Raw genomic sequence first — 27,519 nt, forward strand, 5'->3', positions numbered from 1 at the left:
AACCTCTGCCTCCCGGGTTCACGCCATTCTCCTGCCTCAGCCTCCCGAGTAGCTGGGACTACAGGCGCCTGCCACCACACCCAGCTAATTTTTTGTATTTTTAGTAGAGACGGGGTTTCACCATGGTCTCGATCTCCTGACCTCGTGGTCCGCCCACCTCGGCCTCCCAAAGTGCTGGAATTACAGGCTTGAGCCACTGCGCCCGGCAAGAACTACTTTTTAATGTTCATTTTGTTTGAAAGATTCCTCAAAGTGGTCAGCAAATTAGTGGACCATAGTGAGAGCTAAACGTCAGTTCTCTTGAGTTCATTTTGAAGAATTTATGTGTGTGTGTGTGTGTGTTTGAGATGGAGTCTCACTCTGTCACCAGGCTGGAGTGCAGTGGCACGATCTCGGCTCACTGCAACCTCTGCCTCCTGGGTTCAAGTGATTCTCCAGCGTCAGCCTCCCGAGTAACTGGGACTTAAAGGCAAGCGCCACCACACCTAGCTAATTTTTGCATTTTTAGTAGAGATGGGGTTTCACCATGTTGGCCTGGGTGGTCTTTATCTCTTGACCTCGTGATCTGCCCACCTCAGCCTTCCAAAGTGCTGGGGATTACAGGCGAAGAATTTTTTCTTAAAGTCATTGACCTTCATTGCTATCTCCAGTGGATGCTGGAGACCACTGGTCTATTCTTTTGTACCTGCTTCACTTTTTGAATACTCCAACCTAAAACATGAATCAAGAAGGAAAAAACTCACCATTAGCGTAGTACAGATGATATGTAAACAACTTTTATGGCCTTAAAAACAGAGTCGGCCGGGCACAGTTGCTCACACCTGTAATCCCAGCACTTTGGGAGGCTGAGGCAGGTGGATCACGAGGTCAGGAGTTCAAGACCAGCCTGGCCAAGTTGGTGAAACCCCGCCTCTACTAAAAATACAAAAAATTAGCCAGGCGTGGCGATGGGCGCCTGTAATCCCAGCTAATGGGGAGGCTGAGGCAGAGAATTGCTTGAACCCAGGAGGTGGAGGTTGCAGTGAGCCGAGATCGCACCACTGCACTCCAGACTGGGAGACAAAGCGAAACTCCGTCTCAAAAAAAAAAAAAAAAAAAAAAAAGTTAGGTCAGGATACGATGGCTCACGCCTTTAAGCCCAGCACTTTGGGAGGCTGAGGTGGGCGGATCACTTGAGCTCGGGAGTATGAGAACAGCCTGGCCAACATGGCGAATCCCCACCTCTACTAAACATACATAAATTAGCTGGGTGTGGTGGTGAGTAGTCCCAGCTAATCTTGAGGCTGAGGTGGGAGGATTGCTTGAGCCTGGGAGGTGGAGATTGTGGTGAGCCAGGATCATGCCACTGGCCTCCAGCCTGGGTGACAGAACCAGGCTCTCTCAAAACAAAACAGAGTCTGTGGAACCAGCCCTAAAAATGTTTCATTCCTCCTAGACTGTGACGTATTTTGTGACTTTTTAGATGCACTGCTGACAGATTGGAAGATAACAGAGTTAAAAATGTGCTCACCTAGGCCGGCATGGTGGCTCATGCCTGTAATCCCAGCACTTTGGGAGGCCAAGGTGGGCAGATCACTTGAGGCCAGGAGTTTGACACCAGCCTGGCCAACATGACAAAACTCTTTGTTTTTGACTGGGCGTGGTGGCTCATGCCTGTAATCCCAGCACTTTTGGAGGCCGAGGTGGGCGGATCATGAGGTCAGGAGTTCAAGACCATCCTGGCCAACATGATGAAACCCCATCTCTACTAAAAATACAAAAAACAGCCAGGCGTGGTGGCAGGTGCCTGTAATCCCAGCTACTCGGGAGGCTGAGGTAGGAGAATTGCTTGCACCCAGGAGAAAGAGGTTGCCGTGAGCTTAGATTGTACCACTAACTGCACTCCAACCTGGGCAACAGAGCAAGACTCTGGGGGTGGGGAAAAATTTGCTCACCTTATATTTGTCAGCAAACACCAAGACTAAGATTTTTTATGACCAACGAAAGTAGCTAGGTTAAGATACTTCACAATTACATATAGAATTGGTTCTTAGGCCCTGTTTTGGAATCCCATTTCAAACTAGATATCTGGTTATTTCCAGAAATGCTCATTTGTGCTTCCTAGGAAACTGAGAGACCAAGAACATAAATTCCACTGAATTAGAGACAAGTGTAAGAGTTTTTAAAAAATTGATTAACCTGGCTGGGCGCAGTGGCTCACGCCTGTAATCCCAGCACTTTGGGAGGCCGAGGTGGGTGGATCACAAGGCCAGGAGATCGAGACCATCCTGACTAACACGGTGAAACCCCATCTCTACTAAAAATACAAAAATTAGCCGGGAGTGGTGGCAGGCGCCTGTAGTCCCAGCTACTCGGGAGGCTGAGGCAGGAGAATGGCATGAACCCGGGAGGTGGAGCTTGCAGTGAGCAGATTGCGCCACTGCACTCCAGCCTGGGCGACAGAGCGAGACTCCGTCGCAAAAAAGAAAATTGATTAACCTTTGTTCTTTCCAGCCAAGATGATATTGCTACCATTCTATCTAAAGTGCCACTGGAGAACAACTACCTGAAGAATGTAGTCAAGCAAATTTACCAAGATCTGTTTCAGGACCGCCATTTCTACCACTAGACCCTTGGACCACCATTGGAACAACCAAGCAGAATGTACTTGATATTATTTCAGGGTCCCATTGCTCTTCAGCCTTTGTTTTTAGGTCATTACAAGCTGAGTAAAATTCCTTCTGATGATGTTATAGTTAATCTGTATGTTTTTTAGATCTCTGCAGAATGATGGTGATGAAGTCTGGATGGTAGGCCTCATAGCCTACTATCAACTTACTCATCTTTGTACCAAAGGTTTAAGTAATAGGACACTTAGGAAAAATGTCTCCTAACTAAACTAGTGCTTTCTGCTTTAGTACAAGCCCTAAGGATTAACTTAAGTATAAGAAGTGTTATCACTGACAAGAATATTAGCCATTTTCCCATAACTAGATAGAGCTATGATTTTTTAGGTTGCCTGGCTTCTGCCTAGCAGATATTTCTGGAGTAGAAATGTATCTGTCTACAAACTATTATCCTTTTTCTCCGTTACTAAAATGCTATTAAGAGAAAGTAGGGCTGGGTGCGGTGGCTCACACCTGTAATACCAGCAGTTCGGGAGGCCAAAGTGGGTGAATAGCCTGAGTCCAGGAATTCAAGACCAGCCTGGGCAACATGGCAAAACCCCACCTCTACAAAAAATACGAAAGTTAGCCAGTCATGGTGGCTTGCGCCTGTGGTCCCAGCTACTTAGGAGCTTAAGGCAGGAGGATCACTTGAGCCCAGGAGGCAGAGGTTGCAGTAAGCCGAGACCATTCCACTGCACTCCAGCCTAGGCAACAGAGCAAGACCCTGTCTCAAAAAAACAAAAAGAAAGCAATAGCACTCAGCTATTGAAATGGTTGCCATCTTTTTTTGAGGGCCATGCTTTTTATTCTATGGTGTCTATTATGTTTTCTTTTTCTTTTTTTTTGAGACGGAGTCTTGCTCTGTCACCCAGGCTGGAGTGCAGTGGCATGATCTCAGCTCACTGCAAGCTCCGCCTCCTGGGTTCACGCCATTCTCCTGCCTCAGCCTCCCGAGTAGCTGGGACTACAGGTGCCCACCACCTTGCCGGGCTAATTTTTTGTCTTTTTAGTAGAAATGGGGTTTCACGATGTTAGCCAGGATGGTCTCAATCTCCTGACCTCGTGATCCGCCTGCCTCGGCTTCTCAAAGTGCTGGGATTACAGGTGTGAGCCACCACACCCAGCAATGTTTTCTTAATAAGTATAGTTTTTCTAGGGAAAGTTAATTCATTTTTGTCTAGTACATATATGTAAATATATTAATGTTGTTTTTGTGTTTGTGATGTAGTAAGGAGATGTATATAGAAATTCATTGAGGTATATAGATACTCATCTGTCTAGGCAGTTCCCAATTTTCTGAAGAATGTTTTACAGCAAAATTTTCTATTTTCTTTTATTAAATAGTGACACATCAAACAATGTCACATCCAAAACACTAGTTTCACCAATTTCTAGCAGTAATAATAGACTTGCTGTAAGTATTGTTTTCTGATGCCATACCCTTGTCATACATATTATTAAATGACCAATATTATGTATGAAGTAGACAAAAAAATTTACTCAAACTTCATTCAAATCCTAATTGTGATCATTTTTGTTTTATATTTAATTATAAACCAAAATACATTTGCATTTTTAAGCTAATTTGTCTCAAAATTTTGCTCTATGTTTTCGGATCAGGTTAAAGTCCTGTGGATCCCCTGAATGTTATTGGTTTTTACTTCTGAGCTATACGTCAAAAGACACATAAGCTTCAAAAGTCAAGACAAACCTCATTTGCCATAAAAATCAAGATATAGATGTTCTGTTCCGTAAACTCCTTGAAAAACATTTTAAAGTCATCAATATGATCTGTTTCCCATGAAACTTAAGTTAGCTTTCTTATTGGAGTTATTTCTTTTCTGTAAGTCTGAAAAGTAGAGATTTTGTTTTACGCATTTTAGTAACCTGCAACAACCAACTCTAAAAAAGATTTGGCTTGTAATGACGGTCTCTGCTTTTTTGGGTTTGGAGTACACAATTGTAATATTTACTTAGTTATTTGTGTTTTTCTTTGTTCAAGGTATTGACTAGTTTCATAAATTTTTTGAAAGTTTTTCTTTCATTGGTTGGAAAGCAGATTACATTTTGCACTATTAAAATAAGTTTATTACTTGAAATCTTTTGTGAGTAGTGTTTCTTTATAAAGAATATTTTAGCATTTATCCAATAGACCTTTGAAGATATACCAAAGAAACCTTCCTCTGGAGACACCTACCTATTCAAAACTGAGATTAGGCCAAGTGCATTGGGTCACACCTGTTACACCAGCAGTTTGGGAGGCTGAGTTCAAGCAGGTTGCTTGAGGCCAAGAATTCAAATCCAGCCTACACAACATAGCAAGACCCTAATCTCTAAAAAATTTTTTTTTCTTGGCTGGGCATGGTGGCTCATGCCTGTAATGCCAACCCTTCGGGAGGCTGAAGTGGGCAGATCACCTGAGGTCGAAAGTTTGAGACCAACCTGACCAACATGGAGAAACCGTGTCTCTACTAAAAATACAAAATTAGCCAGTCATGGTGGCACATGCCTGTAATCCCAGCTACTTGGGAGGCTGATGCAGGAGAATTGCTTCAACCCGGGAGACAGAGGTTGCAGGGAGCCGAGATCGCACCATTGCACTCCAGCCTGGGCAACAAGAGCGAAACCCCCATCTAAAAATTAAAAAATAAAAAATTTTCTTGTCTTTGAGATGTGGTCTCACTATGTTGCCCAGGCTGGTCTCGGACTCCTGGGCTCAAGAGATCGTCCCATCTCAGCTTCCCGAATTGCTGGGATTATAGGTGTCGGTCACTGCACCCAGTTTGCTATTCTTTTTCTAACTTCTTGTGATGGTAGGTACCTAGCTCATTTATTTTCATTCTTTTTTTTTTTTGAGACGAAGTCTTGCTGTGTCACCCAGGCTGGAGTGCAGTGGCCTATCTCTGCTCACCAAAACCTTCGCCTCCCAGGTTGAAGCGATTCTCTTGCCTCAGCCTCCTGAGTAGCTAGGATTACAGGCGTGCACCTCCACACCCAGCTAATTTGTGTATTTTTGGTAGAGACAGGGTTTCACCATGTTGGCCAGGCTGGTTTCAAACTCCTGACCTCAGGTGATTCATCCACCTCGGCCTCCCAGAGTGCTGGGATTACAGGCATGAGCCACTGTGCCCAGCCTATTTTCATTCTTTTAACAAGTACTTATGATATATTTCTTTTCTTTTCTTTTTTTTTTTTTTTTTTTGAGGTAATCCATCTGCCTCTGTATCCCAAAGTGCAGGGATTACAGGCATGAGCCACCATGCCTGGCCCCATATATTTGTTTCTAAGTAATGTTGTTTATCACTCATTCTTCTCCTAATCTGTTTTTGTTTTTGTTTTTTTTTTAATATTTATGTCTTTTTTTGTTTGTTTGTTTGAGAGGCCAAGTCTCACTATGTTGCCCAGGCTGGTCTCAAACTCCTGAGCTCAAATGATCTTCTCGCCTCAGCCTCCCAAAGGGCTGGAATTACAGGCCTGAGTCATTGTGCCCAGTCTCAAATATATATGTCTTTTTTGGTCAATAAGAGAGTGAGATTATTACTGTTTCTTAGAACATGACTTCATAACAGAGCTGAGCCCCAAAGATCCAGATCAGACTTGAAGAACAAGAGTTTGAAGGTGATTGCTCCACAAATAAAAAATACTTGTGGGGCAAGAGATTGATTCCAGCATTAATATGTTTGCTTCTAAAATTTTTTCTTTCTTTTTTTTTAGACAGGGTCTCTCTCTGTCACTCAGGCTGGAGTGCAGTATCACGATCATGGCTTACTGCAGCCTTGACCTCCCTGGGCTCAAGCGATCCTACCATATCAGCCTCTCGAATAGCTGGGACTACAGATGCACACTACCACCCCCAGCTAATTTTTGTGGAGATGTGATTTCAACATGTTGCCCAAGATGGTCTCAAACTCCTGGGCTCAAGTAATCCACCTACACTGGCCTCCTAAAGTGCTGGGATTACAGGTGTGAGCCACCACACCTGGCCTAAAATTTTCTTCAGTTCTAAAGTTTGTGAAAAGCAACAGTAAGGCTGGGCACGGTGGCTCATGCCTGTAATCCCAGCACTCTGGGAGGCCGAGGTAGGCAGCACTTTGGGAGGCCAAGGTACAAAGATTTCATGATATATAAACTGATTCTGTCTAAAATCTGTTTTTATGCTAAACTTAGTATCACATATAATTATTTTTAAAAATTTTTAATCACCTTATGTTATCATATACTAGATTTTATTCATTCTATATGACTGTATTTTTGTGCTTCATCACTTGAGGTCGGGAGTTCAAGACCAGCCTGGCCAACATGGTGAAACCCCATCTCTACTAAAAATACAAAAATTAGCTGGACATGTTGGCACATGCCTGTAATCCCAGCTACTTGGGAGGCTGAGGCAGGAGAATTGCTTGAACCTGGGAGGCGGAGGTTGCAGTGAGCTGAGATGGTGCCACTGCACTCCAGCCTGGGTGACAGAGTGAGACTCCGTCTCCAAAAAAAAAGAAAAAGGAACGTAAATAACAAATCAGACTGAGCCTGGTAGGACCTATAGCTGAGAATAATTACACTCACAGCTGAAGAAGGTTTTTAGACTGAATGGCAGAATAAATCCCAAGTGGCAAAAATATACATTTCACTCCTTTAAAAATATTTCACCAGAAATATTCAGGGAAAAAATCATGATGTAAGATATTTTAATCCCCAGGAAATGGCTGGGCGCAGTGGCTCACGCCTGTAATCCCAGCACTTTGGGAGGCCAAGGCGGGCGGATCACGAGTTCAGGCGTTTGAGACCAGCCTGACCAACATGGTGAAACCCCATCTCTACTAAAAATACAAAAATTAGCCGGGCGTGGTGGTGCGCGCCTACGTCCCAGTTGCTCAGGAGGCTGAGGCAGGAGAATTGATTGAACTTGGGAGGCAGAGGTTGCAGTGAACTGAGATCGCTGAGGTTTGCCACCACAGTTGTCTATGGGTAAATACACAGATTTCACAATGCATAAGCAGATTCTGTCTAAAATATTTTCCTGGGTCAAACTTTACTGGAGCTCTGTAAGGTGTTCAGACTGGCACTAACCAAACACAAGAGACTTCTACATAGCAATTCTTATCTAGTGTAACATAAACACCATCACAGCATTTTATTAATTGTTATTAATGAAACCTTAACACATTTATCCATATACTTTATTGTAAACACAACTGACATTCACATTACCAGAAGAGCATTATTGCAGGAATCAATGTTATGAGAAAGCAATTGCTATGATTTGAATGTTTTGTCCCCTCCAAAACTCTTGAGACTTAATCCCCAATCCGCCAATATTGAAATGTGGGGCCTTTAAGAGGTGATTCAGTCATGAGGGCTGTACCCTCATGAAATGGATTAATGTGTTACTATGGGAGTGGGACTGGTGGCTGTTTCAGAAGAGGAAGAGAGGCTGGCCAGGCGCAGTGCCTCACACCTGTAATCCCAGCACTTTGGGAGGCTGAGGTGGGCAGATCACGTGAGGTCAGGAGTTTGAGACCAGCCTGACCAACATGGTGAAACCCCATCTCTAATAAAAATACAAATATTAGCTGGATGTGGTGGCACCTGCCTGCGGTACCAGCTACTCAGGAGGCTGAGGGAAAAGAATCGCTTGAACCCCGGAGGTGGAGGTTGCAGTGAGCTGAGAACACACCACTGCACTCCAGCCTGAATGACAAGAGCAAGACTCCATTTCAAGAAAAAAAAAGGATGAGAGAGCCAGGTACGGTGGTTCACACCTGTAATCCCACCATTGTGGGAGGCCGAGGAACGGGTTGGGGGATCTCTTGAGCTCAGGAGTTTGAAACTAGCCTGGGCAACATGGCAAAATCCCATCTGCACAAAAAATACAAAAATTAGCAGGGCATGGTGGTGCATACCTGTGGTCCCAGCTTCTTGGGAGGCTAAAGTGGGGATATCACTTGAGCCCAGGAGGCAGAGGGTGCAGTGAGCCAAGATGATGCTGCTGCACTCCAGCTTAGATGAGAGTGAGACCCTGTCCCCCACAAAAAAGAAAAAAAAAAAAAGAGGAAAAGAGACTTGAGCTAACACTCTCAGCCCCCTCGACCTGTGGTGCCCTCTGCCAACAGGCACCCCATCAGAGTCCCTATCAGCAAGAAGGCCCTCATCAGATGTGTCTCATCAAACTTGGACTTCTCAGCCTCCAGAACTGTAAGAAATACATTTTTGTTTCTTTATAAATGACTTGAGTTTTAGGTATTCTGTTACAAGCAACAGAAAATGGACTAAGATGGAAAATATTGTTGTCCATGGCTAAGTACAAAGATTTCATGATATATAAACTGATTCTGTCTAAAATCTGTTTTTATGCTAAACTTAGTATCACATATAATTATTTAAAAAAATTTTTAATCACCTTATGCTATCATATACTAGATTTTATTCATTCTATCTAACTGTATTTTTGTGCTTCTTCACCATCCACACTCGCCTCCATCCCCATTACCCTCCCAGTCACTGGTAACCACCATTCTATTGTCTTTTTCCATGAGTTCAATTATTTAAATTTTATTTAATTAATTATTTTTTAATTTTTTGAGACGGAGTCTCACTCTGTTGCCAGGCTGGAGTGCAGTGGCGTGATCTTGGCTCACTGCAACCTCCACCTCCCAGGTGCAAGCAATTCTCCTGTCTCAGCCTCCCAAGTAGCTAGGACTATAGGCACCAGCCACCACACCCAGCTAATTTTTTGTACTTTTAGTAGAGATGGGGTTTCACCATGTTGGCCAGGATGGTCTCGATTTCTTGTCCTCGTGATCCACCTGCCTCGGCCTCCTAAAGTGCTGGGATTACAGGCATGAGCTACCGCTCCGGGCCTCAATTATTTAAATTTTTAGCTCCCACAAATAAGTGAGAACATGTAAAGTTTGCCCTTCTGTGTCTGGCATATTTCATTTACTGTAATGACCTCCAGTTCCATCTATGTTGTTGCAAATGACAGGATCTCATTCTTTCTTTTGGCCGAATAGTACTCCATTGTGTGTATGTACCACATTTTCTTTATCCATTCGTCTGTTGATGGGCACTTAGGTTCCTTCCAAATATTGTCTATTGTGAATAGTGCTGCAATAAACATGGAAGTGCCGATATCTCTTTGATACACTGATTTTCTTTCTATTGGGTATACCCCTAGCTGTAGGATTGCTTGATCATATGGTAGCTCTATTTTTAGTTTTCTGGTTTTTTTTTTTTTTTTTTTTGAGATGGAGTCTCACTCTGTCACCAGGCTGGAATGCAGTAACGTGATCTCGGCTGACTGCAACCTCTACCTCCCATGTTCAAGCGATTCTTCTGCTTCAGCCTCCCAAGTAGCTGGGACTATGGGTGCGCACCACCAGGCCCAGCTAATTTTTGTATTTTTGGTAGAGATGCGGTTTCACCATGTTGGCCAGGATGTTCTCGATCTCTTGACCTCGTGATCCGCCTGACTCGACCTCCCAAAGTGCTGGGATTACAGGCGTGAGCCACTGCACCCGGCCTATTTTTAGTTTTTTAAGGAACCTCCGAAGTGTTGTACATAGTAGTTATACTAACTTTCATTCCCACCAACAGTGTACAAGGGTTCCCTTTTCTCCAGATCCTTGCCAGCATTCATGCCTGTCTTTTAGATAAAAGCCATTTTAACTGAGGTGATATGATTCTTATTGCAGTTTTGATTTGCATTTCTCTGATGGTCAATGATGTTGAGTACTTTTTCATATGCCTGTTTGCCATCTGTATGTCTTTTGAGAAATGCCTATTCAGATTTTTTGCCCATTTTTAATTGGATTATTAGATGTCTTGTCTATTGAGTTGTTTCAGCTCCTAATATATTCTGGTTATTATTATTATTATTGAGATGGAGTCTTGCTCTGTTGCCCAGGCTGGAGTGCAGTGGTGCAATCTCGGCTCACTGCAACCTCCACCTCCTGAGTTCAGGTGATTCTCCTGCCTCAGCCTCCCAAGTAGCTGGGACTACAGGTGCATGCCACCACGCCTAGCTATTTTTTTGTATTTTTAGTAGAGAGGGTTTCACCGTGTCAGCCAGGATAGTCTTGATCTCCTGACCTTGTGATCCACCTGCCTCAGCCTCCCAAAGTGCTGGGATTACAGGCATGAGCCACTGTGCCCAGCCTGGTTATTATTATTATTATTATTATTATTATTATTTGAGACAGATTCTCGCTCTGTTGGCCAGACTGGAGTGCAGTGGCATGATCTTGGCTCACTGCAACCTCCACCTCCCAGCCTCAAGCAATTTCCCTGCCTCAGCTTCCCAAGTAGCTGGGATTACAGGTGCACACCACCACACTCAGCTACTTTTTTTTTTTTTTTTGTAGAAATGGGGTTTCATCATGTTGGCCAGGCTGGTCTTGAACTCCTGACCTCAAGTGATCCACCTGCCTCAGCCTCCCCATGTGCTGGCATTACAGGCATGAGCCACCACACCCAGCCTATATTCTGGTTATTAATCCCTTGTCAGATGGATAGTTTGCAAATATTTTCACCCATTCCGTGGGTTGTCTCTTGACACTTTGTTGATTGTTTCCTTTGCTGTGCAGAAGTTTTTTAATTTGATGTGATCCCATTTGTCCATTTTTGCTTTAGTTACCTGTTTTAATAGTTTCATAGTTTGAGGTCTTAGATTTAAATCTTTAATCCATTTTGATTTGATTTTTGTATATGGTGAGAGATAGGGGTCTAGTTTCATTCTCATACATATGGATATACAGTTTTCCCCACCCCTTTTATTGAAGAGAGTGTCCTTTTTCCAGTATATGTTCTTGGCAGCTTTGTCAAAATGAGTTCATTGTAAATGTATGGATTTATTTCTGAGTTCTCTATTCTGTTCCATTGGTCTATGTGTCTATTTTTATGCCACTACCATGCTGTTTTCAATATTATAGCTCTGTAATATAATTTGAAGTCAGAAAATGTGATTCCTCCAGTTTTGTTCTTTTTATTCAGGATAGCTTTGGTTATTCTGGATCTTTTCTGGTTCCATATACATTTTAAGTTTGTTTTTTCTATTTCTGTGAAGAATGTCATTGGCATTTTGATAGTGATTGCATTGAATCTGTAGATTGCTTTGGATGGTATGGACATCTTAACAATATTTATTCTTCCAATCCATGAACATGGAATAGCTTTCCTTTTTATGTGTCCTTTTAAATTTCTTGTATCAGTTTTTTTTTTTTTTTTTTTTTTTTTGAGACGGAATCTCACTCCATCGCCCAGGCTGGAGTGCAGTGGCATGATCTCCATTCACTGCAAGCTCCGCCTCCCAGGTTCACGCCATTCTTCTGCCTCAGCCTCCTGAGTAGCTGGGACTACAGGTGCACACCACCACATCCAGCTGATTTTTGTGTTTTTAGTAGAGACGGGGTTTCACCATGTTGGCCAGGATGGTCTCGATCTCCTGACCTCATGATCCACCTGCCTCGGCCTCCCAAAGTGCTGGGATTACAGGCATGAGCCACCACGCCCGGCCATGTCAGTGTTTTATAGTTTTCATTGCAGAGATTTTTCACTTCTTTGGTTAAGTTTATTCCTAGGTATTTTATTTTATTTGTAGCTATTGTAAATGGGATTACTTTCTTGATTTATTTTTCAGATGCTCATTGTTGGCATATGGAAATGTTGCTGCTTGGCTGGGCACAATGGCTCATGCCTGTAATCCCAGAACTTTGGGAGGCCAAGGTGGGCGGATCATGAGGTCAGGAGTTTGAGACTAGCCTGACCAACATGGTGAAACCCTGTCTCTATTAAAAACACAAAAGAATTAGCCAGGCATGGTGGCACACGCCTGTAGTCCCAGCTACTCAGGAGGCTGAGGCAGCAGAATCACTTGAACCCAGGAGGCAGAGGTTGCAGTGAGCTGAGATTGCACGACTGCACTCCAGCCCGGGTGACAGAGCAAGACTCCATCTCAAAAATAAATAAATAAATACAAAAATTATTTGGGTGTGGTGGCACATGCCTGTTATCCCAGCTACTCAGGAGGCTGAGGCTGGAGAATCACTTGAACCCAGGAGGCGGTGGTTGCAGTGAGCCGAGATCGCGCCACTGCCCTCCAGCCTGGGTGACAGAGCGAGATTCCATCTCAAAAAAAGAGAAAGAAATGCTGATGCTTTTTGTATGTTGATTTTGTATCCTGCAACTTTACTGAATTTGTTTATCTTTACTGAATTTGAGTTTTTTGGTGGAGTCTTTAGGTTTTTCTAAATATAAAAGCCTATCATCTGCAAACAGAATAATTTGACTTCTTCCTTTTCAATTTTGGGTTCCCTTTATTTCTTTCTTTTTTCTGATTGCTATAGCTAGGACTTCCAGTACTATGTTGAATAACAGTGCTGAAAGTGGGCATGCTTGCCTTGTTCTAGATCTTAGAGAAAAGGTGTTATCAAAACACCAGGTGTTAGGCCGGGCACAGTGGTTCACACTTGTAATCCCAGCACTTTGGGGAGCTGAGGTGGGTAGATGACTTGAGTAGCTGAGATTACAGGCATGTGTCACCACACCTGGCTAATTTTTGTATTTTTAGTAGAGATGGGGTTTCCCCATGTTGGCCAGGCTGGTCTTGAACTCTTGACCTCAGGTGATCCACCTGCCTCAGCCTCCCAAAGTGCTGGGATTATAGGCGTGAGCCACTGTGCCTGGCAGTAGGATGAGTTTGGAAGTATTCCCTCGTGCTTTATTTTTTGGAATAGTTTGAGTAAGATTAGTATTAATTCTTATTTAAATGTTTGGTAAAACTCAGCAGTGAAGCCATTGGGCCCCAGGCATTTCTTTGCTGGGAGAATTTTTATTATGGCTTTGATCTCATTACTTGTGATTGGTTTGTTCAGGTTTTGAGTTTCTTCATGGTTCAATCTTGATAAGTGGTATGTGTCTAGGAATGTATTTGTTTCTTCCAGATTTTCCAATGTATTGGCATATAGTTGTTCATAGAAGCCACTAACAATCCTTTGAATTTCTTCTGTATCAGTTGTAATGTCTCCTTTTTCATCTCTGATTTTACTTACCTGGTTCTTCTCTCTTTTTTTCTTTTTCTTTTTCTTTTTTTTAGATGGGGTCTCGCTCTGTCGCCCAGGCTGGAGTGCAGTGGTGAGATTTCGGCTCACTGCAAACTGTGTCTCCCGGGTTCACGCCATTCTCCTGCCTCAGCCTCCTGAGTAGCTGGGACTACAGGTGCCCCCCACCACGCCTGGCTAATTTTTTTTGTATTTTTAGTAGAAACGGGGTTTCACCGTGTTAGCCAGGATGGTCTCAATCTCCTGACCTCGTGATCCGCCCACCTTGGCTTCCCAAAGTGCTAGGATTACAGACATGAGCCACTGTGCCCGGCCTTCTCTCTTTTTTTCTTAGTCTGGCTAAAGGTTTGTCAGTTTTATCTTTTCAAAAAAAAAAAAAACAACTTTTTGTTTTGTTGATTTTTGTATTGTTTTCATTTCAAATTCATTTATATCTGCTCTGATACTTATTATTTATTTTCTTTTCCTAATTGTGGGTTCAGTTTGCTCTTACTTTTCCGGTGCCTTTTTTTTTTTTTTTTTTTTGAGACAGAGTCTTGCTCTTTTGCCCAGGCTGGAGTGCAGTGGCACAATCTCGGCTCACTGCAACCTCTGCCTCCCGGGTTCAAGGGATTCTCCTGCCTCAGCCTCCCAAGTAGCTGGGATTACAGGCATATGCTACCATGCCCAGCTAATTTTTGTATTTTTAGTAGACATGGGGTTTCACGATGTTAGCCAGGCTGGTCTTGACCCTTGACCTCAGGTGATCCACCTGCCTTGGCCTCCCAAAGTGCTATGATTACAGGCCACCGTGCCTGGACATTACTTTTCCAGTTCTTTAAGATGTATCATCAGGTTATTTACTTGAAGTTTTTGTTATTTTTTGATGTAGGCGCTTATAGCTATACATTTCCCTCTTAGTACTGCTTTTACTGTATCCCATAGGTTTTGGTATGTTGTGTTTCCATTATCATTCTTTTCAATAAATTTTTCAATTTCCTTCTTAATTTTTGCATTGACCCACTGTCAGGAGCATATTGTTTAATTTCAATGTGTGTGTATATTTTCCAAAATTCCTGTTGTTATTGAGTTCTAGTTTTATTCCAATGTGGTCAGAGAAGGTGCTTGATATTATTTCAATTTTTTGAATATTTTAAGACTTGTTTTGTGTTTTAACATATGGTCTATCCTTCAGAATGATCCATGTGCTGAGGAGAAGAATGTGTATTCTGCAGCCATTGGATGAAATGTTCTATAAATATCTATTAGGTCCATTTTTTCTATAGTGCACATTAAGTCCAATGTTTCTTTGTTGATGTTGTCTGGGAGAAAAGGAGTCTAGGAGATCTGTCCAATGCTGAAAGTTGGGTGTTAAGGTGTCCAGCTATTATTGTATTCAGGTCTATCTCTCTCTTTTGCTCTAATAATATTTCCTTTTTTTAAATCTGAGTGCTTTAGTGTTGGGTGCATACATACTAATAATCATTATATCCTCTTGCTGAATTGGCACCTTTATCATTATATAATGACCTTCTTTATCTATTCTTACAGTTTTTGTCTTGAAATCTGTTTTGTCTGATGTAAGTATAGTGACTTGTTCTCTTTTGGTTTCCATTAGCATGGAATATCTTTTTCCATCCCTTTATGTTAAGTCTATGTGCATCTTTATAAGTTAAATGTGTCTCTTGTACACAAGAGATCATTGGGTCTTGTTTTTTTATCCATTCAGCCACTCTGTGTCTTTTGATTGGAGTGTTTAGTCCATTTACATTCAATGTTATTGGTAAGTAGGGACTTACTCTTACCTTTGTTTTCTGGTTGTTTTGTGATCTTCTCTTCCTTCTTTCCTAACTTCCTGTCTTCCTTTTAGTGAAGGTAATTTTCTCTGGTGGTATGCTTTAATTTCTTGCTTTTTATGTCTTGTGTATCAATTGTATGTTTTTCTATCTGAGGTTACTATGTGGCTTGCAAATACTGTCTTACAACTCATTATTTTAAGTTGATGACAACATTGATTGCATATACAAACACACAAAAAGAAAATAATTTCCCTGCTTTTTAACTTTTTGTTTCGCTTTGTCTCATTGTACTATCCATGTCTTGAAAAGTTGTAGTTAAGGCCAGCCATGGTGGCTCACACCTGTAATCTCAGCATTTTGGGAAGCCAAGGTGGGTGGATCACGAGGTCAGGAGTTCAAGACCAGCCTGGCCAAGATGGTGAAATCTCATCTCTACTAAAAATACAAAAATTAGCCAGGTGCGGTGGCGGGTGCCTGTAATCCCAGCTACTTGGGAGGCTGAGGCAGAGAATAGCTTGAACCTGGGAGGCAGAGGTTGCAGTGAGCCGAGATCGCGCCACTGCATTCCAGCCTGGGTGACAGAGTGAGACTCCGTCTCAAAAAAAAAAAAAGAAAGAAAAGAAAAAAAAAGAAAAATTATTTTTGACTGGTTATTTAGTCTGTTTCACTCTTATTACCAGGCTGGAGTACAATGGCACAAAATCAGCTCACTGCAACCTCTTCCTCGTGGGTCCAAGCGATTCTCCTGCCTGAGCTTCCTGCGTAGCTGGGATTACAGGAGCCCACCACCACGCCTGGCTACTTTTTTGTATTTTTAGTAGAGACAGGTTTTCCCATGTTGACCTGCCTGGTCTCGCACTCCTGACCTCAGGTTATCCACCCGCCTCCGCCTCCCAAAGTGCTGGTATTACAGCCATGAACCACCTAGCCTGGGTCATTAGTCTTTCTACTTAAGACAAGAGTAGTCTACATACCACCGTTACAGTCTTGAAATCTATTTTGTCTGATATAAGTATAGCAACTCCTGTTCTCTTTTGGTTTCCATTAGCATGGAATATCTTTTTCCATCCCTTTGTGTCCGGAATTGGTGGGTTCTTGGTCTCACTGACTTCAAGAATGAAGCCGCAGATCCTCGCAGTGAGTGTTACAGCTCTTACTGTGGCGCGTCTGGAGTTTGTTCCTTCTGATGTTCGGATGTGTTCGGAGTTTCTTGCTTTTGGTGGGTTCGTGGTCTCACTGGCTCAGGAGTGAAGCTGCAGACCTTTACGGTGAGTGTTACAGCTCATAAAAGCAGTGTGGACCCAAACACCGAGCAGTAACAAAATTTATTGCAAAGAGCAAAAAGAACAAACATCCACAGTGTGGAAAGGGACCGGAGCAGGTTGCCACTTTGGCTAGGCAGCCTGCTTTTATTCTCTTATCTGGCCCCACCCACACCCTGCTGATTGGTAGAGCCAAGTGGTCTGTTTTGACAGGGAGCTGATTGGTGCCTTTACAATCCCTGAGCTAGACACAAAGGTTCTCCACATCCCCACCAGATTAGCTAGATACAGAGTGTGGATTGGTGCATTCACAAACCCTGAGCTAGACACAGGGTGCTGATTGGTGTGTTTACAAACCTTGACTAGATACAGAGTGCCGATTGGTGTATTTACAATCCCTGAGCTAGACATAAAGGTTCTCCAAGGCCCCACCAGAGTAGCTAGATACGGAGTGTGGATTGGTGCATTCACAAACCCTGAGCTAGACACAGGGTGCTGATTGGTGTATTTACAATCCCTGAGCTAGACATAAAGGTTCTGCACCTCCCCACCAGACTTAGGAGCCCAGCTGGCTTCACTCAGTGGATCCGGCACAGGGGCTGCAGGTGGAGCTGCCTGCCAGTCCCTGCACCCTGCGCCCGCATTCCTCAGCTCTATGGGTGGTCGATGGGACTGGGCGCCATGGAGCAGGGGGCGGTGCTCATCAGGGAGGCTCGGGCGGCACAGGAGCCCACGGAGGGGGTGGGAGGCTCAGGCATGGCGGGCTGCAGGTCCCGAACCCTGCCCCGCGGGAAGGCAGCTAAGGCCCGGCGAGAAATCAAGCGCAGCACCGGTGGGCTGGCACTGCTGGGGGACCCAGTATACCCTCCGCAGCCGCTGGCCCGAGTGCTAAGCCCCTCATTGCCTGGGGTCGGCAGGGCCGGCTGGCTGCTTCGAGTGCAGGGCCCGCCAAACCCTCGCCCACCCGGAACTCCAGCTGGCCCGCAAGCGCCGCACGCAGCCCCGGTTCCTGCTCGCGCCTCTCCCTCCACACCTCCCTGCAAGCTGAGGGAGCCGGCTCCGGCCTTGGCCAGCCCAGAAAGGGGCTCCCACAGTGCAGCGGTAGGCTGAAGCGCTCCTCAAGTGCTGCCAAAGTGGGAGCCCAGGCAGAGGAGGCGCCGAGAGCAAGCAAGAGCTGTGCGGACTGCCAGCACGCTGTCACCTCTCACCTTTATGTTAAGTCTATGTGCATCTTTATAAGTTAAATGTGTCTCTTTGTTAAATGTGTCTCTGTGCTTTTTGTGTGTGTGCTTACTATTACCAGTGAGTTCTGTACCTTCAGATGATTTATTTTTCCTTTTTTTTTTTTTTTTTTTTGAGACAGTCTCTGTTGCCCAGTCTGGAGTGCAGTGGTGCGATCTCGGCTCACTGCAACCTTCAACTCCTGGGTTCAAGTGATTCTCCTACCTTAACCTCCTGAGTATCTGGGATTACAGGCACCCGCCACCACACCCAGCTACTTTTTGTATTTTTAGTAGAGACGAGGTTTCACCATGTAGACCAGGCTGGTCTCAAACTCCTGACCTCAGGTAATCTGCCCACCTTGGCCTCCCAAAGTGCTGGGATTACAAGCATGAGCCACTGCACCTGGCCCAGATGATTTCTTTTTTCTCATCAACATTCTTTTCTTTCAGATTGAGGAGCTCCCTTTAGTATTTCTTGTAGGACAGGTCTGGTGTTGATGAAATCCCTCAGCTTTTGTTTGCCTGGGAAGGTCTTTCTTTTCTATGGAAACCTTACAAGCAAGGAAAGAATGGGATGACAAGGAACACTTTAAATATGTCATGCCATTCTCTCCTTGCCTGTAAGGTTTCCACTGAAAAGTCTGCCGCCAGACGTATTGGAGCTCCCTTGTGTGGTATTTGTTTTTTTTTTTTTTTTCTGTTGCCGCTTTTAGGGCCCTCTCTTTAACCTTGACCTTTGGGAGTTTGATTATTAGTAGTAGTCTTATTTGGGTTAAATCTGCTCGGTGTTCTATAACCTTCTTGTAGTTGAATATTGATTTTTTTTTCTAGGTTTGGAACGTTCTCTGATATTCTCTCTTCCTTTGAGTAAGTTTTCTTTTTCTTCTTTTTTTTTTTTTTGAGACGGAGTCTCTGTCGCCCAGGCTGGAGTGCAGTGGCCCGATCTCGGCTCACTGCAAGCTCCGCCTCCCGGGTTCCCGCCATTCTCCTACCTCAGCCTCCTGAGTAGCTGGGATTACAGGCGCCCGCCACCACGCCCAGGTAATTTTTTGTATGTTTAGTAGAGACGGGGTTTCACCGTGTTAGTCAGGATGGTCTCAATCTCCTGACCTCGTGATCTGCCCGCCTCGGCCTCCCAAAGTGCTGGGATTACAGGCGTGAGCCACTGCACCCGGCCATATTTTTGTTTTCTTTTACATTTTTTAGATGGCTTATTCTGAAAAATTTTCTATCTTTATCTCTTTCTCTACCTCCTCTTTCAGGCCAATAACTCTTAGATTTTCCCCTTTTGAGGTTATTTTGTAGATCCTGTGTGCTTCATTTTTTATTCTTTTTTTGTCTTTTGTCTTGAATTTGAGTTTTCTCAAAACAGCTATTTTGAATTTTCTGTCTAAAAGGTCAGAGATATCTCTGTTCCTCCAGGATTGGCCCTTGGTGCCTTGTTTAGTTTGTTTGGTGAGGTCATATTTTTCTGAATGTTAATGATGCTTGTAGATATTTGTCAGTGTCTGGGCATTGAAGAGTTAGGTATTTATTGTAGTCTTCACAGTCTGGCTTTGGGACTTGGGCCCGAAGCCCAATGAGGCTGTGGTTTTTGCAGACTCAGAGGTACTGCCTTAGTAGTCTTGGCTAAGATCTGGAAAAATACTCTAGATTACCAGGCAGAGACTCTTGTTCTTCCCTTACTTCTCCCAAACAAATGAAGTCTCTTTCTCTCTCTGTCCTGAGCCACCTGTAGGTGGCAGTGTGGTGCTGCAAGCATCTGTGGCCTCACCACTGGGACTGCACTGGGTTAGGCTTGAAGCCAGCACAGCGCCAATTTTTTTTTTTTTTTTTTGAAACAGAGTCTCGCTCTGTCGCCCAGGCTGGAGTGCAGTGGCGCAATCTCGGCTCACTGCAAGCTCCGCCTCCTGGGTTCATGCCATTCTGCTGCCTCAACCTCCCGAGTAGCTGGGACTACAGGCGCCCGCCACCTCGCCTGGCCAATTTTTTGTATTTTTAGTAGAGACGGGGTTTCACCGTGTTAGCCAGGATGGTCTTGATTTCCTGACCTCGTGATCCGCCCACCTTGGCCTCCCAAAGTGCTAGGATTACAGGCATGAGCCACCGCGCCCGGCCTGATTTTTTTTTTAAATTTATTTTTATTTATTTATTTATTTTTGAGATGGAGTCTCGCTCTCTTGCCCAGGGTGGAGTGCAGTGGCATGATCTCGGCTCATTGCAACCTCCGTTTCCCGGGTTCAAGCAATTCTCTGCCTCAGCTTCCTGAGTAGCTGGGATTACAGGCACCCGCCACCATGCTTAGCTAATTTGTTTGTATTTTTAGTAGAGATGAGGTTTCACCATATTGGCCAGGCTGGTCTCGAACTCCTGACCTCAAGTGATCGGCCCGCCTTGGCCTCCCAAAGTGTTGGGATTACAGGCGTGAACCACCATGCCCAGTCAGCACTGGGTCTTGCCCAAGACCTTTCCCTTCAGGGCAGCGAGTTCCACCAGGTCCCAAGTGTGTCCAGAGATGTTGTCTGGGAGCCAGGGATTACAGTAAAAAATTTTAGCAGTTGCCCTGATGTTCTATTCTACACAGCTAAGCTAGCCCACCTCTAAGCCCAGCCTCACACTAGGAATTGCCTAGGAATTGCAGTCCTTGTGTCCTAGACTGCCTCTCAAGTTTATCTAGGACCCCAGAGAAACTCAAGTTCCAACCACTGGGATGGGCAATTTCCTTCTGGCTAGGGCTGGTCCAAATGTTTTTTGCATGCATGGGTGCTCGGCTCATGGCTTTATTCTCTTCTCTGACAGGGCAGCACTGAGTTCAATGTAAAGTACCCCAGTCACTGTGCTTTCTCTTCCCAAAGTGCACAGATTCTCCCTGCACCACATGGGTGCTGCCAGGGGATGGGGGAGGGGTGGCATTGGTGATTCAAGACTGCCCTCCTCAATGCCTTTTTAGTTATATGAAGTTAAAACCATGTACTATGATTGCTCAACTGATATTTTGGTTCTTGTTATGGTGCTTTTCTGTGTGTCGATAATTATTACAATGTGGTGTTCCAAAAGCAGGGACAGAGTGTAGCCTTCTGTTCGGCCATCTTGCTCTGCCTCTTCACTAATGAGTTTTGTACGTTCAGATGATTTCTTGCTCATCAACATTCTTTTCTTTCAGAATAAATATTCTTTAGGATTTCTTATAAGATAGGTCTGGTGTTGATAAAATCCCTCAGCTTTTGCTTGTCTAGGAAAGTCTTTATTTCTCCTTCATGTTTGGATATACTATCCTGGGATAAAAGTTTCTTTCTTCAGCACTTTGAATATGTCATACCATTCTTTCCTTGCTTGTAAGGTTTCCACTGATAAGTCTGCTGCCAGAAGTATTAGAGCTCCTTTGTATGTTATTTGTTACTTTTCTCTTGCTGCTTTTAGGACTTTCTTTATCTCTGACCTTTAGGAGTTTCATTATTAAATGACTTGAGGTAGTCTTATTTGGGTTATATCTGCTTGATGTTCTATAACCTTCTTGTACTTGAACATTGATATCTGTCTCTAAGTTTGAGAAATGCTCTGATATAATCCCTCTAAATAAACTTTCCACCCCTATTTATCTCTCTACCTCCCTTTTAAGGCCAGTAACTCTTAGACTTCCCCTTTTGAGGCTATTTTCTAGATTCTGTAGTGTGCTTCATTGTTTTTTACTCTTTTCTCTTTTGTCTCCTGTGACTGTGTTTGTTCGTTCCTTCCTTTCTTCCTTCCTTCCCTCCCTCCTTTCTCTTTTCTTTTTTCTTTCCTTTCTTCCTCTTTTTCTTTTTTTACTTTTCTTTCTCTCTTTCTTTCTTTCTTCCTCTTTCTTTTTCTTTCTCTTCTTTCTCTCTCTGTGTCTTTCTCTTTCTTTCTTTCATCTTTTTTTTTTTTTTTTTGACACAGAGTTTCACTCTTGTTGCCCAGGCTGGAGTGCAATGGCACCATCTTGGCTCACCACAACCTCTGCCTCCTGGGTTCAAGCAATTCTCCTGCCTCAGCCTCCTGAGTAGCTGAGATTACAGGCATTTGCCACCACGCCCGGCTAATTTTATATTTTTAGTAGAGACAGGGTTTCTCCATGTTGGTCACGCTGGTCTTGAACTCCCGATCTCAGGTGATTTGCCTGCCTCGGCCTCCCAAAGTGCTGGGATTACAGGCATGAGCCACTGCGCCTGGACTTTTTTGTTTTTTTTTTTAAAGAGCCTCACTCTGTCACCCAGGCTGGAGTGCAATGGAACAATCTCGGCTCACTGCAACCTCTGCCTCCTGGGTTCAAGTGATTCTTGTGCCTCAGCCTCCTGAGTAGTTGGGACTACAGGTACATGCCACCATTTCCTGGCTAATTTTTGTACTTGTACTAGAAACGGGGTTTTGCCATGTTGGCCAGGCTGGTCTTGAACTCCTGACCTCAGGTGATCTGCCCACCTCAGCCTCCCAAAATGCTGGGATTATAGGCATGAACCACTGGGCCTGGCCTGACTGTGTATTTTCAAATAGCCTGTCTTCAAACTCACTAATTCTTTCTTCTGTTTGATCAATTCTGCTGTTAAAATACTCTGATGCATTCTTAAGTACATCAACTACATTTTTCAGCTCCAGTATTTCTGGTTGACTCCTTTAAATTATTTCAATTTCTTTGTTAAATATATCTGATAGGATTCTGAATTCCTTCTCAGTGTTATCTTGAATTTTACTGAGCTTTCTCAAAAGAGCTATTTTGAATTCTCTGTCTAAAAAGTCATATATCTCTGTTTCTCCAGGATTAGTTCTTGGTGCCTTATTTAGTTTGTTTGGTGAGGTCATGTTTTCCTGGATGGAACTGATGTTTATGGATGTTTGTCAGTGTTTGGGCATTGAAGAGTTAGATATTTATTGTAGTCTTCACAGTCTGGGCTTGTTTGTACCTGTCCTTCTTGGGAAGGCTTTTCAAGTATTCTAAGGGACTTGTGTGTTATGATCTAAGTCTTTGATCACTGTAGCTGTATGCTGTATCTGTATTAAGGGGCACCCCAAGCTCAGTAATGCTGTGGCTCTTGCAGACTATTAGAGATACGAACTTGGTGGTCTTGGGTAAGATCTGGGAGAATTCCCTGGATTACCAGGCAGAGACTCTTGTTCTCTTCCCTCACTTTCCCCCAAACAAATGTCTCTACGTGCTGAGTTGCCAAGGTCTGGGGAAGGGGTGACACAATCACTGCTATGACCACCACTACTGAGACTGCACTGGGTCACCCAATGCCCATGGTGACCACTGCTTGGCTACTGCCTATGTTCACTTAAGGTCCAAGGGTGCTACAATCAGCAGGTGGTGAATCCAGCCAGTCTTATGTCCTTTCTTCAAGGCAGTGAGTTCCCCTTGGCCTCGGTTGGGTCCAGAGATGCCATCAAGGAGCCAGGGCCTCAAGTCAGGAACCTTAGGACTCTACCTGGTACTGTATTGTACTGCAGCTAAGCTGGCACCTATGTTGTAAGATGAAGTTCTTCCCACTCTTCCCTCCTCTTTCCTCAAGCAGAAGAGTCTCTCCCCATGACCACTACTGCCTCAGTCCCAGGGCAAGTAGCCTGGCTACCACCAAAGTTCACTCAAGGCCCAAGCGCTCTTCAGTCAGGTCATGGTGAATGCTGCCATGCCTGGTTCTCTCCCTTTAGGGCAATGGATTCCCTTCTGGCCCAGAGCAGTTCCAGAAACGCTTTCCAGGAGGCAAGGCCTGGAAATGGGGACCCTGGAAGCCTGCTTGTTGCTCTACTACACTGTGACTGAGCTGGTACCCAAGGTGCAAGACAAAGTCCCCTTTATTCTTCCCTCTCCTTTCCTCAAGCAGAAGGAGTCCCTACCCATAGCCACCACAGCTGGGAATGTGCTGGGTGACATCTGAAGCCAGCGTGGCTCTGAGTCTTACCCAAGGCCTGCCGTGAGTACTGCCTGACTATTCAGGTTCCAATGGCTCTTTAGTAAGCAAGTGATGAATCCTGCCAGGACTGGGTCCTTCTCTTCAAGGCAGCAGGCTCCCTTCTAGCCCAGGATGTGTCTAGAAATGTCATCCAGCAGCAAGGGCCTGGAATGAAGCCTCAGGACTTTGCCTGGTGCCCAATTCTATGGTAGTTGAGCTGGTATCCAAGATGCAAGACAAAGTTCTCTTTACTCCTCCCTCTCCTCTCCTCAATCAGGAGGAAGGAGTCTCTCCTAGAGCTGTGAGCTGCACTGCCTGGGGTTCTGGGAGGGGTGATGCAATTACTCCCTTGGCCACCCCAGCTGGTATCTCACTAGGTTGTGTGCACCCCAAAGTCTGCTGGCTCTGAGCCTAGCATGGCACAAGGACTTGCCCAGGAATTGCGGTCCCTGTGGCCTATCGGGGGAAATTCAGCCAGATATCAGGTGAAATTCACCCCCAATATTTCATGTAGGTTCTTTTCTATTTTCCCTAAGTGTTGGCCGGTTTGAGAAATAAAGGGACAGAGTACACAAGAGAGAAGTTTTAAAGCTGGGTGTCCAGGGCAGACATCACATGTTGGCAGGTTCTGTGATGCCCCCTGAGCCATAAAACCAGCAAATTTTTTATTAGTGATTTTTAAAAGGGGAGGGAGTGTACAAATAGGGTATGGGTCACAGAGATCACATGCTTCACAAGGTAATAAGATATCACAAGGTAAATGGAGGCAGGGCGAGATCACAGGACCACAGGACCGGGGTGAAATTAAAATTGCTAATGAAGTTTCAGGCATGCATTGTCATTGATAACATCTTATCAGGAGACAGGGTTGAGAGCAGACAACTGGTCTGACCAAAATTTATTAGGCGGGAATTTCCTCGTCCTAATAAGCCTGGGAGCGCTATGGGAAACTGGGGCTTATTTCATCCCTACAGCTGCAACCATAAAAGACAGCTGCCCCGAAGCAGCCATTTCAGAGGCCTACCCTCAGGGATGCATTCTCTTTCTCACGGATGTTCCTTGCTGAGAAAAAGAATTCAGTGATATTTCTCCCATTTGCTTTTGAAAGAAGAGAAATATGGCTCTGTTCCGTCCAGCTCACCGGCAGTCAGAGTTTAAGGTTATCTCTCTTGTTCTGTGAACATCACTGTTAATCCTGTTCTTTTTTCAAGGTGCCCAGATTTCATATTGTTCAAACACAAATGCTCTACAATTTGTGCAGTTAACACAATCATCACAGGGTCCTGAGGCGACATACATCCTCCTCAGTTTACGAAGATGACGGGATTAAGAGATTAAAGTAAAGACAGGCATAGGAAATCACAAGGGTATTGATTGGGGAACTAATAAATGTCCATGAAATCTTCACAATTTATGTTCTTCTGCCATGGCTTCAGCTGGTCCCTCCGTTCGGGGTCCCTGACTTCCCGCAACATCTCTCCCTTTCTTTTTATAATAAATGTGCCATGGCAATGAAGGCTTGTTCGTTCTCTTGATTTTGACGCAGGATTCTTTGACTAGTCTGGCAAACTAAAAACAAGCCGATTAAACAGAGAAACAATTCCAAAATTTACTACAGTGGAGCCCCCAATAGACTTAATCCAAGTCCTGGGGTTTAATCCAGAAAGATTTTCTGCCACCTGATCTAACGCCTCAGCTCCAGGCACAATGGATAAGTGAGCTTGAGAGGCTTCAAAAATTTGTTTCTTTAATTTAGTTATGTCCAATGATAAATTATCTTCCCTACCCAGAGGGTGTCTTTTGACCATTTCCCATGAATGATCAGTCTCGTTATAGGAATACGGGGTGATGCAGAAATCTCAAGTGTTCCAATCATACTGCATTTGCATGTGATGCTCGAGACTCACTACCTGATCTCCAAGCCAAATAACAGACTGTCTTAAATCACTAATTTGATTTGCCAATTTTTGATTGATGCCTTGTTGAGAATTCCACATTTGGATGGAATTGGCTTGCCAATCATTAACAAAATGAGCCGCTTGAATGGACTGGTGTAATGCCATTCCGGCAGTGGTGGCCATTGCAGTGACTGTAATTAGGCCCATGATAACAGCAATTAAAGTGAAAATAAATCTCTTAGATCTTTTTAGAATTCACTGTAACACTTCATTAATTAAACGTATTGAAGGGGAGGATTCCCAAGGTCTGGGCAAAGTTACCGGAATCCAGATTCCTTCTTGAGCTCGAACCAACATTACACTTTTCCTGGAATCAAAATGGGAGTTAATACAAGTGTATAAATGACAATTAATGCATTGGACAGTTTGATTGTTCGTCCAAATTTTGATATATCTCACTGACAGCATGCAAGGAGGCTTAACACAACTCTGTATGGAAACAGTCAGGTTGGAGGTAGGTAAAGCAGAATGTCTGGATCTACGTTGATACTGAGAGAGGGAGATGGTAGTGGGGACAACAGACAGAATAGTTTCTGCTTCCCATACTTGCAGTCCAGACATGGCAATAGCCAATTTCCAAAGTTCTGGGTGTTCTGGGTCAGAATGGGGAGTATCATATGAGGCCTCGGAGGGGGGGTAATGCCTTTATCTTCCCATTTTAAGGGAAAGAATGAGCTTAACCTCCGATGCAAAGTAGTATGATGATTCTCGTTCTCCTGATAAGAAATAAAATAAGTGCTGGGATTACAGGCATGAGCCACCACACCCAGCCCAAATGGTTGTAATTTTAAACATTACTTATAGAAATTCTAAAATCTGTCAAACAGATTTAATAAGAAATTTGCAGCAGGGAGCAGTGACTCTCACCTGTAATCCCAGTACTTTGGGAGGCTAAGACAGGTGGATCACTTGAAGTCAGGAGTTCAAGACCAGCCCGGACAACATGGCAAAACCTCATGTCTACTAAATGTACAAAAGTTAGCAAGACATGGTGGCAGGCATCTGTAATCCCAGCTACTTGGGAGGATGAGGCAGGAGGATTGCTTGAACCCAGGAGGTAGAGGTTGCAGTGAGCCGAGATCGTGCCACTGCACTCCAGCCTGGGTAACAAGAGGGAGACTTCATCTCAAAGAAAAAAATGAAATAAATAAAATTACAAACATTTGAACTTACAGTTGCACAAAACTGTTGAATTTTATGTGTTGCAAGAAGGCAGAGCAAGATGGCTTAATAGAATCCTCCAGCAGTCATCCCTCCGACAGAAATATCAAACTGAACAACTACATTAAAAAAGCACCTTCATAAGAACCAATAATCAGGTGAGTGATCGCAGTACCTGGTTTATTATCATATTAAGGAAACAGGCACTGAAGAGGGTAAGAAATAGTCTTGAATTGTCAACATCATCCCTCTTCATCCCCTGGCAGTGGCCAATTGGTGTAAAGAGAGAAGGGGTGCTCCTGGGGGAGGAAGAATACAATGATTGTGAGACTCTGCATTTGAACTCAGTGCGGCCCTGGCACAGCAGAAAGCCACACAGGGCAGAACTCAGCCAGTAACCCAGAGGGAACATTAGATCAACCCTAGCCAGAGGGGAACTGTCCATTCCAGCAGTTGGAACCCTAGTTCTGGCAAGCCCCACAGGCTAAAGTGCTTTGGAGGCCTAGGTAAACTGAAAGGCAGTGTAGGC

General features: G+C 44.1%; 1 protein-coding gene and 1 long non-coding RNA gene across 8 annotated transcripts in view; one reads left to right on the top strand and one right to left on the bottom strand.

Annotated features, from left to right (window-relative positions):
- The window catches only part of KNL1 (kinetochore scaffold 1), a 70,437-nt gene extending 65,690 nt beyond the window's left edge, over positions 1–4,747 (top strand). For all 7 annotated transcript variants that reach the window (XR_010151608.1, XM_016927946.4, XM_016927947.4 and 4 more), the window contains one exon: positions 2,494–4,747. Coding sequence is in view for 6 of the 7 variants with exons in the window: in XM_016927946.4 (XP_016783435.1) it covers positions 2,494–2,608 (115 nt within the window). In the remaining variant the exon portion in view is untranslated. The remainder of the gene's footprint in view (positions 1–2,493) is intronic.
- Positions 4,748–24,450: 19,703 nt separating this feature from the next.
- On the bottom strand, positions 24,451–27,289 carry LOC134808442 (uncharacterized). The gene is made up of 2 exons (XR_010151350.1): positions 27,003–27,289; positions 24,451–25,440 (listed from the first exon to the last, which is right to left on the bottom strand). It is a non-coding gene; the product is annotated as an uncharacterized LOC134808442 (long non-coding RNA).
- Positions 27,290–27,519: the final 230 nt, after the last annotated feature.

This window comes from Pan troglodytes, chromosome 16, assembly GCF_028858775.2.
Source record: "Pan troglodytes isolate AG18354 chromosome 16, NHGRI_mPanTro3-v2.0_pri, whole genome shotgun sequence".
NCBI classification, from domain to species: Eukaryota; Metazoa; Chordata; class Mammalia; order Primates; family Hominidae; genus Pan; species Pan troglodytes.